Source organism: Puma concolor, chromosome D3 (assembly GCF_028749965.1).
Source record: "Puma concolor isolate L17-30 chromosome D3, mPumCon1.1.hap2, whole genome shotgun sequence".
Lineage (NCBI taxonomy): Eukaryota > Metazoa > Chordata > Mammalia > Carnivora > Felidae > Puma > Puma concolor.
In genome coordinates, this window is record NC_141678.1 from 16952392 (window position 1) to 16973938 (window position 21547).

Consider the following 21547-nt stretch of genomic DNA (forward strand, 5'->3'; position numbering starts at 1 on the left):
CCGAAGTCGGACGCTTAACCGACTAAGCCACCCAGGCGCCCCTAGAGTTTCAAATTTCAAGTCACACTCACCTTGTCTGGGAGGAAGTCCCTTATTAAATTGGCCCTCTGTGGCTCACCCTGACTTGCCTCTTTACTCTCTTTGTACATGGATGTCAAAATCACTTCATCTCTAGTGTGTATTCTGATCTACTGATAGTAAATGCTGATTCAGAAGTATTCTAAGGCTATGGTAAGGGTCTGTGAGAGGAAGTACCTGCTCTAGGGACAGGAAGTGGTATTTGCTATCTCCGTCTCAGTACTTTATTAACACTTGAGAAAGTACTTTGGCCACAATGCCTATGTGACAGCTTGGGTGTAATCTCTTGTACTTCTGCAGCTTTCAAAATATGTAACAGAATATCCAGGGGCACCTCGGTGGCTCAGTTGGTAAAGGATCCAACTTTAGCTCAGGTTATGATCTCACAGTTCATGGGTTCGAGCCCCGCGTCGGGCTCTGTGCTGACAGCCCAGAGCCTGGAGCCTCCTTTGGATTCTGTCTCCCTCTCTCTCTGCCCCTCCCCTACTTGTGTTCTTTCTTTCTCTCTCAAAAGTAAATAAACATTAAAAAGTGTGTGTGTATATATGTGTATATATATATATAATAGAATATCTAAAAAATACACATCTAATAAAGTGCATGATAGGAACCCAGCATCAAGCTCTTAACAAATCAAGTCTATTTATAATTCAGTTCTCTTTATAATAAACGTCACCAATTTTATATAACTCTACTGAGGCACAACTTATATATATTCATCCATCTTCACTGTACAGTACTTGCCACATAACTACAAATCTACTTTCTGTCTCTCCATATTTGCCTTTTTGGAAATTTCATACACGTGGACTCACACAATACGCAGCCTTTCCTGTACGGCTCCTTTCATAATGTCTCGAAGTGCATCCACGTCATGGCATCTACCAGCACCTCATTCTTGTTAACCCTCAACAGTATTCCTTCGTGTGGATACTTTCTCCACCCACTACTTTATTGATCTTTGAGCTGTTTCTACTTTTTGGCCACAATAAACAATGCTGCTAAACATTTGCCATATAGCACACTTGTATTTTTTATAAAGCAAGCTTTATTATCAGGTTGCCACAATACTTAGCTTTACAAGTACTTCAGAAGTAACTATCTTCAAGAACCACTGAGTGAATTTATGATCAACACATACAAAACTATCAGCCCCACCAAAGGATTTAAATGAAGTCTGAAGCAGGCGGATACCTATTTTCCTACTTATTTTTAAGAAAATAAAGAATCTCAGCAGTAAGCTTTCAGGCATGAGTTAAAAGCAGTACACAAAGTACACAAGAAATCTGTAGTTCAGATTCAGAATGTAAGCATTTTTACAAATTCTACCATACAGATTAGATTTTATTATTACACCAAACAAATCCTTAACCCCAGTAAATTAACTTGGGTTACAGAAACAATCAAATGAAGCCCAGTGCATGTATGAAAGTTAATTGACATAAAAGGCCTTACTATTATTGGTGCTGTTGCCATTGAAAGACCCAGTAGAACTGCTATTGTCTTTCTCCTTATCTTGATTTTCAAAGTCCATATTAAGGGACCTGTGGAAAAATGTATAGGCAAGTTTTAATTTTGCTTAAGAAATGAGGTCAGAAAAGTCTGTTATGAGATAATATTTTAACATGGAAGGCATCAGGGAAGATAGGAAGGTCTCTTTTGAACAACTCTGCAAAACAGTTCTTGTTGGTACATTTTGGAAAAACCATCTACATCCCTTCCAATATGTCAGTTCAAGAATTCTCCTGACTGAAGATTAAAAGCATTCCACGTGGCTGATCTTCCAGACACATCTCCGTGCACATCCTTAATTACCTACTTATGATAAATACCTAGAAAGAGAAATGTTGGGTCAAAGGGCAAGCACAATTTTGAGACTTTAACATACTACACAACTGCTTCCAACAAAGTTATACCAATTTGCTCTCTGTAGCAGTGTATGAAAGCATCTTCTCTATACCCTGTCAGCTTTCGTTTAACAACAGCTTACACTTGAATTTCTGCTATATATAGGACTGCTCTAGGCAGTGGAGGGATGATAAATAGTGCATAAGACAAGTTTTCATGGATTGTACGTTCACAGAGGGGGGATGCCAACAATAAACAAGTAAGTTAAATGCGTATTAATGGTAACAGCTAATGAGAAAATGCAGGAAATGAAAAGACTAGATTTGAAATTTTAAATAGGGTGGGCTGGGGAGTCAACACTGGCATGATTTCCATGTCAAGACATGAAGGAAGCGGTCATTGTCCAGCTGGGGAATGAACAATGCAATCTCTTAAGTTAGCGTTCTTTAACTACTAAACAATTTTGTGTATGTGAGCTCACTCGTTTTTTCCTTTTTTGTAAACTATTTAAGTCCTTAGCTCATCTTCAACTACTATGTTACTCTAAGGTGTTTGTGCCCTAAAGAACTTCCTGCAATGATGGAAATGTTCTGTATCTGAACTGGGTAGACATTAGCCACATGAGCACTGAATACGTGGGAGTGCAACAGGAACTGAATTCTACATTTAATTTTAAGTAATTTAAATTATTTGGGGGCTAAAACTATAAAATTCTTAGGTGAAACATAAGAATAAATCTTTGTAATCTTGGATTGGGAAGTAGATTCTTACACATGATGCCAAAGATACAAGCAAAAAATTGATAAATTGGACTTCATCAAAATTTAAAACTTGTGCTTCAAAGGACACTATCAAAAAAGTCTCTAACCCAAAGGATGGGAGAAAATATCTGCTCTTATACGTCTGTTAAGGGCCTTGTATTTATTTTTTTTTTTCAACGTTTATTTTTTTGGGACAGAGAGAGACAGAGCATAAACGGGGGAGGGGCAGAGAGAGAGAGGGAGACACAGAATCGGAAACAGGCTCCAGGCTCTAAGCCATCAGCCCAGAGCCCGACACGGGGCTCGAACTCCCGGACCACAAGATCGTGACCTGGCTGAAGTCGGACGCTTAACCGACTGCGCCACCCAGGCGCCTCAGGGCCTTGTATTTAGAACACATAAAGAACTCCTACAATTCAATAATAAAAAGACAACCCAATTAAACAATAAACAAAGGATCTGAATAAATACTTGTCCAAAGAAGCTATGCAAATGGCCAATAAGCACATGAAAAGACTTTTCACATCATTAGTCATCAGGGAAATACAAATCAAAGCAAAATGAGATACCACTTCATACCCATGATGATGGCTATAAGCAGAAAGTCAGATAGATAATAACCAAGTGTCAGCAAAGACATCACTGGTGGGAATGGAAATTGGTGCAGATACTTTGGAAGCCAGTCTGACAATTTTCAATTTCTTTAATAAATATGAGGCTATTCAGGTTATCGATTTCTTCTTAAGTGAGCTTTAGCAGAGTGTGTCTTTCAAAGAATTGGTCCATTTCATTTAAGTTGTCAGATTTACTGGCATTAAGTTGTTGATAGTAGGCCCTTATTATCTTTGCAATACCTGTAGGTTCTAGTAACATCACTTCTCTCGTTCCTGATACTGGTTTTAGGTTCTCTCTTTTTCCTGATTAGTCTGACTAGGGTTAAAAAAAAATTTTTTTTTTAAGTTTATTTATTTTGAGAGAGACAGAGACAGCATGAATAAGGGAGGGGTAGAGAGAGAGAGAGAGAGAGAGAGAGAGAGAGAGAGAGAGAGAATGCCAAGCAGGCTCCACACCATTAGTACAGAGCCCAATGCGGGGCTTGAACTCATGAAACTGTGAGGTCATGACCTGAGCCAAAAACCAAGAGTTAGATGCTTAACCGACTGAGCCACTCAGGTGCCCCATAGCCTGGCTAGAGATTTACCAACTTCTATTGGTCTTTAAAAATTAGCTTTTGGTTTCACTGATTTTTCTCTACCCCTAGAGAAGATAATTCACTTATTTTGGCTTTGATCTTCACTCTTACCTTTTGTCCATTTACTAAATTGGTTTCAATTTGCACCCCCCCTCACCCCACCTAGTTTATTAAGTTTAAAGTTTAGATCATTGACACCTTTTTCTTCTATTCTAATCCAGGCATTTAGAACTGTAATCCCTCCTCTGAGTACTGCTTTTGCAAAATTCCATAAATTTAGTGTTTTTCACTTTCTTTTCATGCACAGTATTTTCTGTTTTGCTACATGACTTCTTTTTTGATGCATGGAAGTGTTATTTTTGTTTTAAAGTATCTGGGAATTTTCTAGACATCTTTCTGCTATTGATTTCTAATCTGATTCAACTGTGATCTGTTAGGGACTGAATGTGTCATTCTCTAACCCCCAAAAGTTCATTTGTTGAAGCCCTAACACCTAGTATGATGGTATTTGGCGACTGGGTCTTTGGGATGTAATTCTGTTGAGGTCATGAGGGTGGGGCCCTCATGACAGAATTAGTATCCTTCTTAGAAGAAATACCAGAGACCCTGCTGAGTGGGCACACACTGAGGAAAGACCATGTGACCACACAGCAAGAAGGGGTCTTTCTGCAAGCCAGGAAGAGTGCTCACCAAAACCCAATCCTGCTGGCACCCTGACCTTGTATTTCCAGCCTCCAGAACTGTAAAAAAAAATAATTTTCTGTTGTTTAAGCTACCCAGCCTGTAGTATTTTGTTATGGCAGCCCCCCACTAATTAACAGAGATCAGAGATCATAATTTGTATGCTTAGTATCCACTTACTGAGACTTATTTTATGTCCCCAGATATGTTCTAAACTGGTAAATGTTCCATGGGCACCTGAGAAGAATGCATATTTTCCGGTTGAAGGGAGTGTTCTATGAATGCCAATTAGGTGAAGTTGGTGGAGAATACTATTCAAGCCTATCCTTACTGATTTCCTGACAACTTGTTTTATCGAATACTGAGAGGTACTGAAATCTTCAGCTACACTTGTGGATGTCTTAACATTTATTTTGGGGACAGCACAAGTGGGGGAGGAGCAGACGATCCAAAGTGGGCTCTGCGCTGACAGGCTGACAGAAGGGCACCCAATGTGGGGGGCTGAATTCACAAACCGCGAGATCACAACCTAAGCCAAAGTCGGACACTCAACCGAGTGAGCCACTCAGGCACCCGTTTTATTTCTCCTTGAAGTTCTATCAATTTTTGCTTCATGTATTTTGAGGATCTTTTATGAGATGCATAAACATTTAGGATTATTACGTCTTGTTGTTTAATTGACCCCTTTATCATTATGAAATAGCCTTGTCTGTAAATATTCCTTGCTCTGAAAGCAGCTTTTGTCTGGTATTAATATAGTTATTCTAGCTTTCTTTTGATGATTATAAGGTATATCCTTCCCCAACCTTTTACTTTAAATCTTTTTCTGGCTTCATATCTGCTTCTTGTAAGCACCATGTAATTGGATCATGCATTTTAATTCAATCTGATAATTGTTGCCTTCTGATTGTAGTGTTTAGGCCAATTTCATTTTACGTGATTATTGTTATGATTAGATTTGAGACTATCATGTTGCTATTTGTATTTTTTGCTGTTCTCCTTTATCTAACTTCTTTTGGATTAATACAGTATTTTTAATGATTCTGTTTTATCGCTTTTGTTGTCTTATTATCTGTACTCGTTCTTTTATTTTAGTGGTTGCTATAACATTTATATTAAACATCTTTAACCAATACAGTGTACCTTCAAGTTATATTATGGTACTTTACGTACAGTATAAAAACCTGACAACAGTTCACATTTGTTACTCAATCTTTGTACTATTACCATGCGTTTTACTTTTACATGTTATGCTACAAATTCCACAATATATTGTTAATTTTGTTTATATAGTCAATTATATTCTAAAAAGTTTTAAATAATAAGAAAAAATTATTTTATACTTATCAATGTTGTTACCACTTCTGGTGATCTTTATTCCTTTTGTGTAAGTCCAGACTTTCAGCTGGTACAATTTTTAATGTGTTAGAAGTACTTCCTTTCACACTTCTTATAATGGAAAGTGGTTGGTGATAAATGTTTCAGGTTTTGGGTATCCAAAAACAGCTTTATTTTGCCTTAATTTTTGAAAGATACTTTTGCCAACAAAATTTGTCAACACAGAATTTTATGTTGATGGTTTTTCCTTTCTGTACTTTAAAGCTGTTGTCCCACGGTCTTCTCATTTATATTATTCTCAGTGAGAAATCCAGTATTCACCCTTATTTTTGTTCCTCTTTGTGTAATGTGTTCTTCTGCCTACTCCCACCCCGCCCCCCCATCCACCTCTGGCTCCTTTGGATTTTCTCTTTTATGACTGGTTTTGAGTGACTTGATTATGATGGGCCTTGGAGTAGTTTTCTTCATGTTTCCTGTACTATGGGTTTATTAAGCTCCTTAGAGCAGTGGGTTATAGTTTATTTCAAGTTTGGAAAAATTTTGGCCACTAATTCTTCAAGTATTTTTTTTTTTAATGTTTGTTTGTTTATTTAACATTTATTTATTTTTGAGACAGAGAGAGACAGAGCATGAACGGGGGAGGGACAGAGAGAGAGGGAGACACAGAATCGGAAGCAGGCTCCAGGCTCTGAGCCATCAGCCCAGAGCCGGACGCGGGGCTCGAACTCACGGACCGCGAGATCGTGACCTAAGCTGAGGTCGGACGCTCAACCGACTGAGCCACCCAGGCGCCCCAATGTTTATTTATTTTTGAGAGAGAGAGAGGTAGAGTGTGAGCGGGTGAGGGGGACAGAGGATCCAAAGCGGGCTGTGCCGATAGCAGAGAGCCCGATGCGGGGCTAGAACCCACCAACTGTGAGATCATGACCTGAGCCGAAGTCAGATGCTTAGCTGACTTAGTCACTCAGGTGCCCCTTCAAGTATTTTTCTTTCCTTCCCTTTCTTCTCTCTTGTAGAGACCCCAATTACCCATATATTAGCCCACTGGAGGTTCTTCTTTGATGTTCAATGATAGGTCAAAGACACTCTTTCCATTAAAAACAATTTCCCCCTCTTTTCTCTATTTCATTTTGGATATTTTCTGTCACTGTGACTTCAAGTTCATTAATCTTTTCTTCTGTAATGTCTAATTGCTGTTAATCTCATCCAGTGTATTTTTTTCAGGTTTTAAAACTTTTTATTTACACATTAAAAAAATTGTGCATTCTAGTAGTTAAAATAATTTGAACAAAAAAATAATGCTCTGATGCAACTGCATTTTACAGCCTGCGGGACATCTTGGAAAGCTTGAATTTTACTCTAGATTTCACTGTTGTCCCAGCTAGCTTCTTCCTTCACCAACATGCAAGTTCTTTTCCTTTCCTGCCAGCCAGAGAGGCAGATGGGAGGTGTGGCCTTTGTCGTCAGTAGTCCTAGATTCTTTTTTTTTTTTTTAACATTTATTTATTATTGAGAGACAGAGAGAGACAGAGCTTGAGTAGGGGAGGAGCAGAGAGAGAGGGAGACATAGAATCTGAAGCAGGTTCCAGGCTCTGAGCTGTCAGCATAGAGCCCGACGTGGGGCTCAAACTCACAAACCACAAGATTATGACCTGAGCCGAAGTTGGAGGCTTAACCGACTGAGCCACCCAGGCGCCCCCCCCTTTTTTTTTTTTTTTAATGTTTACTTATTTTTTGAGACAGAGTGCAAGCAGGGGAGGGGCAGAGAAAGAGGGAGACACAGAATCGGAAGCAGGCTCCAAGCTCTGTGCTTACAGCACAGACACGGGGTTCAAACCTACAGACTGCGAGATCATGACCCGAGCAGAAGTCAGACACTTAACTGACTGAGCTACCCAGGTGCCCCAGCCATCGATTCTTTGATGTGAAAAGGGGCAGCATTTAAACTTGATCCAAATTCTTTACAATTCACAAAGTTAAAGAGCTAGAAGCAGCAGAATAAGTAGGCAATGCTTGTGGAATGTACAGTGCATATTGTTAGTGCACACTTCACTACATTTTGCCTGCTTGCTTCTTCTGGTTAGCTGTTTCTTTTGAAGGAAGTATATTTTGCGTTTCTATATTCTTCAGTTTGACTTCTTGAATTTCTCCCTATCAGCCATATCGGGTTTGTCAGACATGGTTGCAGAGGAAGCAGAGTGAAGTACATGAGCCTGCAGAGTCTGGTCTGAGCGGTGGCTGCCACTGAGTGCCCATTCGGTGTATTTTTGGTCTCAGACATCGTTGTTTTCCTCTCCAGAGGCTTGATTTGGGTATTTTAAAACATCTTCCATCTGTATCTATCTAACTTTTTGTACAGATGGAATATAACTTATAGTAACAGGTTTGATGTATTTCTCTGCTAATTCCAACATACATGTGTCAGTTCTGGGTTGGTTTTGATTATTTCCATCATTGGTCATGTTCTCCTTTTTCTTTGTTGCCTGGTCATCTTTGTACTCCAGATATTGTGAGTTTTACCCTACCGAATGCCACGTGAGTCATACAGTTTTCCAATCTGGCTGACAGGAGCAAGTACTCTTTTAACCCCTTCACATTATTCCTTCCTTAGCCTTAGGTGATTTCCTCACATGCACGCACTGATTGATACTCTGATGAATGCTCAAGGAGTGCACCTGCAGATCTCTGGGACTTTCTCTGTTTGTTGCTCTTGTCTTTCATACTCTGTCCTATTAACTCTGGCTGCCTCAGGCTTTCTAGACTCCCAGCTCTGTCTCCACCAGGCAGGGAATGTTTCTCCTACAAATTGTCTTTAATGTTTTCCCTTTTTCTTAAATTTGTTTCTGATTAGTAAAAACTGTACTATTTACTGTACACAACATGATGTTTTGGTGTGTATATACACTATGAAACAATAACCACAATAAAACTCATTAATAAACCCACTGCCTCCTATAATGACCTTTTTTCATGGTCAGAATACCTGAGATCTACTCTCTAAGCAAATTTTAAGTGTATAAATACATTATTATTAACTATAGTCACCACAATGTACATTAGGTCTCTAGAACTTATTCATCCTAGATCTTTCATCAGTCTCTCCTCTTTCCCCCACCTTCCAGCCTCTGGTACTACCACTCAACTCTGTTACTATCAATTCAACTTTTCTGGAGGTGAAGAGGACAGAGAGGACTATCTTAATACAGCTAGAAAAATAGTTTATCATCTCTCAGGATTTGTCCTTTGTTGTCTGATGAACAGTATCTTAGAAATCATTATTTCAGGTGGGATAGTAAGTCCAGTTCCTGTTACTCCATCTTGGCTGGAAGCAGAAGTGCTTCTAGGTAGTTCTTTTAAATATTCAGGTTCCAAACTGAGCAGATTTTGAAGTGAAGGAGAGGTCCCCTTTTATTCTTATTCGTGCTGTTTTTAAGTCCTTGAGGTACTAGAACATTGTTGAGGTACTGGAACCTTGTCTTTTTAGGAAGAATACAAGGATGCTGTCTTGGAGAGGTCAGAATTCTTCCTGGAAGGGACTCTTAACCAAACCATGAGGCTCAGGTGGTACTCGAAATGTTCTTCACTTTATAGTTTCCTACGCTTACAACTCAAAATTTGCTAGATACAGGAAATCTGCCTCCTACTGTAATAGTTTGACTTTGCCATTTGGCTTCCTGTTCTATCAACCACTGTCTAAAACCCCCTTATCTGTTACTGGTGCTGAAGAAGCCTCAATTGGTTATGACTTCAGTTAGAATTGGTGGCCTGCCTAGAAAAGCCTGTGGAGTATTGACTAGTTAGGTACCTTTCACCCTGGTCCTCTGTAAACTTGGCTAATTAGTTGCTTAGCAAACTGTCCCACTGGAAGGGCAGCCCTAATGGGTGACAAATTCTCCCATAAGACCAAAGGAGACTATATACGTATGTATATAGATGTGATAGACTCCCTAAAATATGGCTAACACTCCTCTTCTGAATACAGTCAGGACTCTGATGTGTTGGCCTTCCTGGGAGTTTTTAATTAAAAAAAAAAAAAAAAAGGCCCTGTATTTTGGAACATTCATCTTTTCCTATCTAATACTGGGCGCTTCTATTTCTCTGGCAATCAGAGGAAGACACTTTAACAGAGATTAGCAAGTATACGGGTTGTTCTCACCTCAGTCAGCCCTGGTCATTGCTACAGGACTGGCTCTGGGGACAAACTTTACCCTGTCAATTCTGTTTAGTTCCACAACAAACTGGACATAATGTTTTGCATCTATTTCCCCTGCTAAGACACCTGCCCTAGTTTTCAGTATACGGTTTCATTTCTATGGTTTTTAAACTTTAATTCATGTTTCTCGTGGAAGTGCTAACGATTTGTGGACAGTTAAACTCTAAGACTGGTGGTGCAAGTCATGAGGGCCTGTGTGGAGCCACGGGGATATGAAGACTGCTTCTTCCTTGTGGGCATGCTTTGGAAAAGACCTGTAATAATTTAAACTGCATTTTTCAGATTCAGTTATGAATGGATTGACAACAACATTTACTATGCACAGTCTGGTTCTCAGAATCCTGGAGACAGCATAGTAAACTTACAGAAATTGTTAACCCCCATCTCTACCACTGGGACTGGCTAGCAGGCATAGTTAGCTTCTCCTATGCTTTCTGCTGGCATTATATATTGATGTCTGGACTGGAAAGTTGCCAGTCATCTCTGATTTGACCCTAGGCACAGCTGGTACAGAGCCTCTGTCTTAAGACTGGGTAAATGAAACAGGGTGCTGAGAGTACTGCCAGATAGGCTTAGGGGTAGTATCTAAGTCTAGTTCAACTTTTACTAACTGAGGACTATTTTTTTTTTTTTTTCAACGTTTATTTATTTTTGGGACAGAGAGAGGCAGAGCATGAACGGGGGAGGGGCAGAGAGAGAGGGAGACACAGAATCGGAAACAGGCTCCAGGCTCTGAGCCATCAGCCCAGAGCCTGACGCGGGGCTCGAACTCCCGGACCGCGAGATCGTGACCTGGCTGAAGTCGGACGCTTAACCGACTGCGCCACCCAGGCGCCCCCTAACTGAGGACTATTTAAGACTCTATCCTGGCTTTTTTTTTTTTTTAAAGTGTTTATTTATTTATTTTTGAGAAAGACCGAGAGGGTAAGCACAAGTCGGGGAGAGGCAGAGAGAGAGAGGGAGACACAGAATCCGAAGCAGGCTCCAGGCTCCAGCTGTCAGCACAGAGTCAAGTGCAGGGCTCAAACCCACAAGCTGCAAGAACATGACTTGAGCTGCAGTTGGATGCTTAACCGACTGAGCCACCTAGGTGCCCCTATCCTGGCTGTTTTAAGACAAGGATTCCTCTTCTTTTCAAACACTGGTAGGCTGTGGTTACCTTAAAACCAGTTTTAACTGTTCCATTTTCGTAGAACCTAATTTAAGAAATGTTGCAAAGGACGTGAAAGCTTTAGACAGACTAATGAGGTACTGGGGTGGTGGTGTGGTGGGGTGCAGAGTCAGCAAGCATGTCATATAATCTGAAGCTTACTCTGAATTTCTTATTGCCTCAAATAAACTTAGCTAAAATCAAGCACCGCCTGATCCTTAGAGGCAGACCGTGGGTGACTACTACACAAAACAGAATGAAGTTGGTTAGATGAAGTGGTGGGGCCCCACACATTTGCTCAAACAGGAGGTTCATGTATTGTAGCTTTACAAAACAAGATCAATGAACCTGGGTTTAACAGATTCCAAGCCACTGTGACTGAAGTCCAATAAGAGTTACCCATACCGTATAGCTAACAACCAACTTAAGCAGTTTAAGTAAAGTCTTTGCTGAAGACTCTGCCTCCTGAGCTATCCAGGGACCATTCTGAATTATGGGCCTCTATCCTGCCTTACTTGGTAATCTCTATTAACTCTATAGACATGAAACTGCTTGGCTAGATCTAGAACAGTTTATTCCATCTTCATAAAAGACTACCCTTCACTCTTCTCCCCTCTCTCCCTGCCATCCCAATTTTACTGTTATTACTACACAATAACATACATTAACTCATCATGATGTTATTACTAGACATTCCAGCCAAACTGTATGTGGGCTATTCACTTAACCTAAGTCTGGGTTACTGAAACCAATGTTTAAATACTCACTGAAAGACTTGAGCTATTGCTATTTCATCACAGACAACCATCTACCATCACAGAAAAAGCCATCTAAATTATAGCATATTATTTGCTATTGTTAGTTGCCTTGTCATCAACTATGACTGAACAGGAAATAGTTATGGGTCAAGCTGTAGGAGGCAGACAAATTTCCAGTTATTGATGCTTGCAAAGAAGCTACACCAAGAATCTACTACTGAGAATCCAGGTAGAAGAGATGGTCTTTTGCCTAGGAAACTGAAAACTTCCTAAAGGTTAAAATAATGATAATAGTTCACCTTTACTGAGCTTATACTGTCAGGCTAATTACGTAACTGCTTTATAGGCAAGATTTCTTTTGTTTCACAGAATAACTATAATTAGTAATGTTGACTGTATTTGGAGACAGAGCATTTAAAGAGGTAATTAAATTAAAATGGGGGTAGATAGGATGGGCGCTAATCCAATATAATTGGTGTCTTTATAAGAGGAGGACATTAGGTGAGAGAGACCGACCAGACACATGCACACACAGAAGGCCAGGGGAAGAGCACCATCTACATATGAAGACAGTAATCTATAAGCTGTTTCAGAATGAAACCAACCCTGCCGACACCTTGATCTTGGACTTTTGGCCTCCAGGAATACATTTCTGTTTTTTAAGTCACCCAGTCCGTGTTACTTTGTTATGGCAGTTGTAGCAAACTAATACAAAGATGCTCTATTACTATCCCTACATGGTTAAGGAAACCAAGGTTCTCACTGTACACCTTGCCTTGGCTATATATTATCTTCCCTTCTAAAACAAATGAACATCTATTTTTTTGGGGGGAGGGGGAGAATATATATGATTACCAAAAAGCCTCAAATGATAGAAAAAGGTACAAAATAATGGATTCCCATAATCTCTAGAAATAATCTCCAGAAATAAATGCACTTGGTATAAAATTGCCTTTTTTAAAAATGAGGATTAATATTATTTCACAAATTAAGCTTTCATTCAATAGTACGTCAAGGGCATCCTTTTACATCAGTACATACTGCTTTTTCTCATTAAAAAAAAAATAACTACACAGTATTTCTCCTTGAGTTAATGTGATCCAATATCGTTTTTGGATGAACTGCATATATCCTGCCTTGTTACAGAGAAATATTAAGACAAGCAACCTTTTATAAGCAGATGATATGGTTTTATCTTGAATTGGGTGGGGTTCAACTGACAACTGAGCCTGCCAGTTAATTAGTGTCAGAAGAACAACAGGGGCGCCTGGGTGGCTCAGCCAGTTGAGCATCCGACTTCGGCTCAGGTCATGATCTCATGGTTTGTGAGTTCGAGCCCCGCGTCAGGCTCTGTGCTGACAGCTCAGAGCCTGGAGCCTGCTTCAGATTCTGTGTCTCCCTGTCTCTCTGTTCCTCCCCTGCTCACACTCTGTCTCTCTCTCTCAAAGATAAAAAGGAAGGAAGGAAGGAAGGAAGGAAGGAAGGAAGGAAGGAAGGAAGGACGAACAACCACCGATCAAGGTTCTTCCAATTTAAATTAGTGTATAAGTATAATCCTAAGTGTGCCTTTTTGGGGTCACTTTGATGTACAACACAATATATCACAGACACTACATCAGGAAGTGGTTTAATATTCCCTGAGAGCTTTAAAAGATTTTATTTTGGCTAAGGTGGAGATCCGGTCATCGTATTTGCTCTAAATTTTTTGGACTAAAGCTAACTCAGCTATAAGGAACAGAACTTTAGGAAATCAACTACTCATGTCTTTATGTACGGGACTGGATTATACAGGATTTTCTGAGCAAAGTCCTAGGCCTGTGGGAACTTCCCACTGCTTGCCCAGCATAAGGGGAAAGATGGGCTTGTCGTTAGGCTTTTTTAGGTTCCTTGGTTCTGATGAAGATACAAATGTGCTGTGAGCACTGTTAAGACAAAGAGGTCTGTATTCAGCTGGCAACAGACTACATGTCTAGACTGCTGCCAACATTTATCAAGAGATCAATACTCAGGAGTAATCAGTTGATGAACTAACAACCCATTCATTTCTCTAGATATTCTAAAACATAATATTAGACGAGCGTAAGCTAGCAATCTGGACCACCACTTTCTGCTGCTGACTGTGTGCCTTTTTTTTTTTTTTAATGTTTATTCATTTCTGAGACAGAGACAGAGCACGAGTGGGGGAGGGGCAGAGAGAGAGGGAGACACAGAATCAGAAGCAGGCTCCAGGTTCTGAGCTGTCAGCACAGAGCCCGATGTGGGGCTTGAACTCACAAACCAGGAGATCATGACCTGAGCTGGTCAGTTGCTCAACCGACTGAGCCACCCAGGCGCCCCTGTGTGCTTCTAATTTTGGCAAAATTACTGTTGCTGAAATGTATTTTCATGAAATGCCACTAGCTTATATTGAGGGCACTATAATTCATTCAACAAACATTTGAGTGCTTACTGTGAAATGCTACAAAACTCAAAGCTGCATCCTCTTTTTGAGGACCTTCGGGATAAAGGTCTGTCTGATCTTAAGACCAAGAACAGATGCAACTCACCTGAACTGGGTTCTTTTTATCCAAAGGCACTGTGAAGTTTTTTTTTTTCTTCTGAAAGTTGGCTGCTAGAAAGCTTACTGTGGTATTTGTGGACAACCAGTAGTAAAGGTGTTGGCCAATATGGTTTGCATTTTTAGAATTATTTCTGGCTCTCTGTTTCCACCCATACTTTTTCTTTTCTTTGGCCCCATTTTAATTTACCTTATCTCATCACAACTTGGAAAACAGCGAATGGTCTGAAATCCTTTTGAACAGGGCAGAGCAAAAACAGACAATCGCAGGAAGCAAAACGGAGCCGAGAATGTATTTACTGAGTTACATTTGTTCATTCATTTGAATTCTGATAACAGAGTACACTGTGAATACTGGAGAAGAAAATTGGAACTTTTTATCTTAATATTTTACTTTAAGAATACCACGTTTTTTGATCATCCTAATAGTAGAAGCAGGTGCAATGAAGGAGAGAATGCACTTGGTCAGGGTAAACACTATATGGTTGAACTGGATTTAAGCGAAGTGTGTGTTCCTAAAAAACTCAGTGGTTTTTATAAATGGAAAAATATACCGCATCCTATCCTATATTTTATGATATTTTTTAAAAGAGTTGATGAAATTGTTAAATATATCAAGGAACTTGTCCATATACATTACAATGTACACATAACCGTTTCCTACATTACCTGATAAGTCAGATTTCTGTATGGGACGTTTTCTTAAAGTAGGACAGGCTCTGAGAAGGCAACGAGCAGCTCAGAAGGTAAAAACATCACACACCATTGTGTGATAAACACACATTCTGACACTGTCAAGCATGGTGGGACTTGTTTTTGTTAACCTGGTCTGATTTTACAATTATACACGTTTAGTTTGAAGGGCAACACAATCATAGAAAGTACATTTCTTATTATCTCTGTAGTCTCATTAACCTGATGACATTGTCTTCCTAGACCAGGTTAGGGTATAAGCAAATAAACTGCTTTGTCATTAAAGAGAGAACAGGTATGGGGCGCCTGGGTGGTTTAGTCAGTTAAGCATCTGACTTCGGCTCAGGTCATGATCTCACAGTCTGTGAGTTCGAGCCCCTGTGCTGACAGCTCAGAGCCTGGAGTCTGCTTCAAGTTCTATTTCTCCCTCGCTCATGCTGTCTCTCTCTCAAAAATAAACATTAAAAAAAAAATTTTTTTTTTTTAAAGAAAGCACAGGTACCGTTTTTTGTTGTTTTTTGTTTTTTTTAACATTTATTTGTTTTTGAGAGACAGAGACAGGCAGAGCATGAGCAGAGGAAGGGAAGAGAGAGAGAGACACAGAATCTGAAGCAGGCTCCAGGCTTTGAGCTGTCTATTAGCACAGAGCCCGACACGGGGCTCAAACTCACGAACTGCAAGACCATGCCCTGAGCTGAAGTCGGACGCTCAACTGACTGAGCCACCCAGGTGCCCCAAGGTCTTTAAAAGGTAGTAGTTACCCTGCAGTTATAGAAGTTTCATTATTCCTTCATATAGCCAACTTTAGAGATTATAGATAAATATATAATTATTTAGGGAGAGAGGAAATAAAGTATATCTCCCTTTTTGATTTTTTAAGATCTATCTCAAACCTGTTATTTTTCTATGATTCCTGACGGGACAGAAGTCAAGTGTCTTACCAGTAATGAGCTGCAGTTAGAAGTTCGTATTCTCTCTCTGTCTCTCTCCTTCTGTTAATGCTCTTCTATAGTTTGTCAAACTCTTCAGGGACATACTGATTAGATGAGTAATTATGCTATGTTTTTTCTGAGTAGCTGGAAAGACTAAGGAGAGACAGGTGTCAGTTGAAGTAATTTAGGAAATCCAGCAGAGCTCAGCCACGGGATGGCAAACATAAGGATTCCTAAACTGAGGGTTTATTTTGGCTTTTAGAATCTGGTGTTTTGCGGTATAGTTTTCCCCTCTGTACTTAAAAACGTGAAAGCCTGATGGGAAATAACCAGTACAACTGACAAATCTTTTATCCTAAATTTTATGATATTCACCATGTCTTCACAGCTTTTAATAAATAAAATGTGGGGACACCTGGGTGGCTCACTTGGTTGAGCACCCAACTCTTGATTTTGGCTCAGGTCATGATCCCGGGGTTGTGGGATTGAGCCCTGTGTCCATCTCTGCTTAAGATTCTCTCCCTCTCTCCCTCTGCCCTTCTCCTCTGCTCACACACATTCTCTAAAATACAATTTAAAAAATAATAAAATGTGGTAATTTAACTGAGCAAATAACATATTTTTATGGTCTCAGGGGAGATATGAAAATATTTGGTTGAGTAGCTGGGGGCAATACAGACACAGTTCTATTCAAATTCAAGAAACATTTTTTGTGCTTGTCTATGGAGGGTAGCATAAAAGTGAATCACGGAAGCTAAGAGAGGAGAAAATTTCAAGAGTAGGTGGTGGCATACCATCAAGGACAGCTCAAAAATGAAGCCTGGAGGGGAATTTTTTTTTTTTTTTTTAGCAAAAGGGAAAAACTCTGAGACATCTGGAGAGTTTCAAATAGACCTGTAAAGGGTAAATAACATATTAATGAATGGGCCCTGAAAATGCTATCAGCAATTAAGAACTAATGACTTAGAAAGTCAAGAAAGTTTCCAGAAAGTGTGTTGTGCAGGCCACTTGAACAGGCTTGGGTCCTGGGCCCCCAGGTGAAGCCCAGTGAAGCAATCTTCTCCAGGTGATTTTGATGCACAATAAAGCCTGAAGACCACTGCTAAAGAAGAAAAAAAAATTCACCAAAAAGGGATTTATAAGAAAGCTTCTCATTCCTTCGGGCTTTACTACGAGATCAATGTATTTGGTTCAGAAATGAAATTTTGTTATTGTTCTCAATGGCCAAAAGCAGTAAAGTACTTAAATCCCAGCTCCATCACTTACTACATTACTACTTAACATTTTTGGGACCAGTTTCCTCATTTGTAAAATGGGAATATCAATATCTATCTTGCGGCACCTGGGTGGCTCAGTCGGTTAAGATCCAACTCTTGATTTCAGCTCAGGTCATGATCTCAGGGTTTGTGAGTTCGAGCCCCATGTAGGGCTCTGTGCTGATGCCATGGAGCCTGTTTGGGGTTCTTTCTCTTTCTGCCTCTCTCCCTCTCAGGTGTCTGCTCTCTCTCAAAAATAAATAAACATTAAAAAGAAAAAACCAATATCTATCTTGTTGAATTAATATGAGGATTAAATAAGACTTTATGTAACACATTTAGCACTGTACCTGTCACATAAATGCTTAGTAAAATATTAGCTATTTTCTTCATCTTCATCAGATTTCTTTAATATAGTCAATGTCAAAGTAAAAATTTATTAACAGCCAACAGAAACCACACATCTCTACCCAACCTGCTCACGCAAGCAAGAGACATCAACTCGCAATAATTAAAAAGCATCTAAGCTGTAGAAAACCCAAATGGTGGAAGTCAGACAGCAAGTGGGCTATGAAGCATCATGCAGAACCCACAGGGTACCCAACTGGCTACGCCTCAATGGAGAAGTCTCTGTAAATATTTTCATCAAGGAATCTATGTTGAAATAAGTCACAGGCCAGTTCTTCAACCAGCTATCCTGCGTTTATGTGAAAGCAAAAATCAAGGAAATTGCTTTGCTACTGATTTTACCTCATATTTCAATTCTCACTTCTATTATCACAAAGAGATGTGTTTGAGAAGAGGCATAAACACCATTACGTGACCCTAGGTCAATGAGTAAAAAGAATCTATCAGGTTGAACTACATGAAACTGCTAACATTTGACATGTTTTGATCTACCAGAGCAATAATTACAGTATTGCTTGTTTATTTATTTTTTTTAATTTTTTTTTTCAACGTTTATTTATTTTTGGGACAGAGAGAGACAGAGCATGAACAGGGGAGGGGCAGAGAGAGAGGGAGACACAGAATCGGAAACAGGCTCCAGGCTCTGAGCCATCAGCCCAGAGCCCGACGCGGGGCTCGAACTCACGGACCGCGAGATCGTGACCTGGCTGAAGTCGGACGCTTAACCGACTGCGCCACCCAGGCGCCCCAGTATTGCTTGTTTATTAAATACTTAGAAACAAAGAGATGTGAAATTTTATTGTAAAAATACGTTTGGTTAAGCACTACTAAAATATACTTACAACTCCCTCTGGAAGCTTAAAGAGAGATAGCATTACAGTCAAAGTATAGCTAATATGACACTATTATTGTTATAAATTATAGTAATACTTGTAATTAATCAAGTAACAATCTTCCAGATGGGGTCTGCAGAGGTTAAGTTTAATTTACCCCAAATTAAACAGTTTGGGAAGAGCCAAACTAGAACGAACATCAGTCTCTTGACAAATTGTATCTGCTTTGTAGATCAAGTTTCCATGAAAAATCAGCTTCTTTTACAGAGCTTTCCATCTCAGAAACTACGTCATCGTTGGATCCAGTTGTTTAGGCCATACACCTTGGAGGCTTCCTTGCCTCCTCTCACACACACACTATCCATTCTATCAGCAATCATGTCCTAAACCCACTGACATTTCACTCCACCACTATTAACCTAGTTAAAGCCACCATCATTTCTTGGGGCTCGTGGGTGGCTCAGTCAGTTAAGCATCTGACTTCAGCTCAGTTCATGATCTCACGGTCCGTGAGTTCGAGCCCCGCGTCGGGCTCTGTGCTGACAGCTCAGAGCCTGGAGCCTGCTTCAGATTCTGTGTCTCCCTCTCTCTCTGGCCCTCCCCCCGTTCATGCTCTGTCTCTCTCTGTCTCAAAAATAAATAAATGTTAAAAAAAAAATTAAAAAAAAAAAAAACCCAAGCAAACAAAACATTAAAGCCATCATCATTTCTTGTCTGTACTAGGGCACTGCTTCCTTTATGTCACTTTCTCCCCTTACCCAACAAGCTATTTCTCATAGAGAATCCAGAACAATCTTTCTAAAACACAAACCAGATTATGGCACTTCCTGCTCTCAACCCTCTGTTGAAGGCTGATTTTTAATTGCACATGGAACATTCTTCAGGACAGAACATATGCTAGGCCATAAAACAAGTCTCAATAAATTTAAACGGACTGAAATCATAAAAAGTATCTCTCTGACCACAATGGAATTGAATTAGGCTCTTAAAATTCCTTTCAAAGAGAATTTTGAGATATCCCCCAATAGTAGGAAAGTAACCAATATCCTTATAAAGAACCCATGGGTCAAAGAAAAAAATCACCAGGGAAATTACAAAGTATCTTTAATTGAATGATATGAAAATACAACATAATAAAATGTATGGGATGCAGTTAAAGCAATGCTTAGAGGGAAATTTGCAGCTTTAATCGCCTAACTTAAAAGAAGAAAGGTTTCAAATCACTAACTTCAACTTTCACCTTAAGGAACTAGGAAAAGGAGCACAAACTAAACCCAAAGCAAGCAGAAGGAAGAAAATAATAAAAATTAGAGTAGAAATCAATGAAATTAGAAAATAGAAAAAAAATAAAGAAAAATTAATGAAACCAAAAGTTGTTTCTTTGAAAAGATCAAAATTGAGAGCCTTCAGCTAGACTGACCAAGGGGGAAAAAAAAACCAAGATACAAGTGACTACAATAAAAAAATTAAAGAGGGAACATTACTACCGACCAATAAAAATTAATTATACATGAGCAATGTGAAGAAGCTAATGCCAATAAATGAGATCATTTAGAAAAGATGCACAAAACCTAGAAAGACACAAATTACCAAAACTGATTCAAGAAGAAAGAGAAAATGCAAGTAGACGTATAAGAAGAAATAAAATTAGTAATTAAAAATCTTCCCACACACAACCATAAGAGAGCTGGAATGGTTATACTGACATCAGACAGTTTAAGACTTTTAAGACAAAAATTATTGCTAAAGAGTGATATTTTATCTCACTCTATCAGGAAAATATAAAAATTGTAAACATACAGAAAGTGAAAAGACAAACCCACAGGCCAAGAGAAACTCTGCAAGCATTTATCTGATAAAGGACTTGTACCCACAATATATAAAGAATTCTCAAATCAGTAATAAGAAGACAATGTAATTTTAAAATGGGCAAAAGATTTGAATAGACACTTCACTACAGAGGACACACATATGGTAAATAAGCATGAAAAGATGCTCAACATCATGAGCCACTAAGGACATGCAAATCAAAACCACAGCGAAATACACTTCATATCCACCAAAACAGAATACAGTATCTATAATCAAAACAGATAATAACAGAAATTGGAGCCTTCATACATTGCTGGTAGGAATGTAAAATGATGCAGCTCCTCTGAAAAACAGTGGCAGTTTCTCCAAATGTTAAAAAAATAGAGTTGCCATATGACCCAGCAATTCCAGTCATAGGTATCTACTCAAGAGAAATGATGACTTATGTCCCCACACAAACTTGTACATGAATATTCATAGCAGCCCAATGGGGAAACATAAATGTCTATCAATTGATGCGTGGATTAGCAAAAGAGAGTATTATCGGGCAATAAAAAGGAATGAAGTACTGACACATGCTACAATGTGAATAAACTTTAAAACATTATGCTAAGTGAAAGAAGCCAGTCACAAAAGGTCACGTACTGCAAGATTCTACTTAAAATGAAATTTCCAGTATAGGCATATCTATATAAAAGACAGAAAACAGATTAGTAGTTGGCTAGAGCAAGAGAGAGAGCAAAGGGTAATGACTACTAATGGGTACAAGGTTTCCTTTGGTATAATAAAATTGCTCTAAAATTGGTGATAATTGCACAACTTTGTAGACATACTAAAACCACTGAATTGTACACTTTACATAGAAGAATTTTACACTATATATATATCTCAATAAAGCTGTTAAAAAAACCCCACACCTTACCAATACTTAAAAAAGGGGGAGGGGGATGGGGAAGGAATAAACTAGTGAGCTAAGCAGGAAAAAAACGAAACCAAAAAAATTTTCCCACAAAGAAATGCCTAGCTTTAGACAGTTA

The 21547-nt window shown here is 39.2% G+C and overlaps 1 protein-coding gene and 1 pseudogene across 2 annotated transcripts in view; both read right to left on the reverse strand.

Moving 5' to 3' along the window:
- SPPL3 (signal peptide peptidase like 3) overlaps positions 1-21547 on the reverse strand; it is a 140140-nt gene that overhangs the window by 23665 nt on the left and 94928 nt on the right. Inside the window, exons 2-3 of one of the 2 annotated variants that reach the window (XM_086681863.1) lie at positions 16211-16354; positions 1534-1622 (exon numbers count right to left, since the gene is read on the reverse strand). In XM_086681863.1, the coding sequence (XP_086537989.1) occupies positions 1534-1612 (79 nt within the window). In that variant the 5' untranslated portion in view covers positions 1613-1622; positions 16211-16354. The remainder of the gene's footprint in view (positions 1-1533; positions 1623-16210; positions 16355-21547) is intronic. The other variant, XM_086681862.1, reaches the window with a different exon arrangement.
- On the reverse strand, positions 7113-10942 carry LOC147575342 (thymosin beta-4-like; annotated as a pseudogene).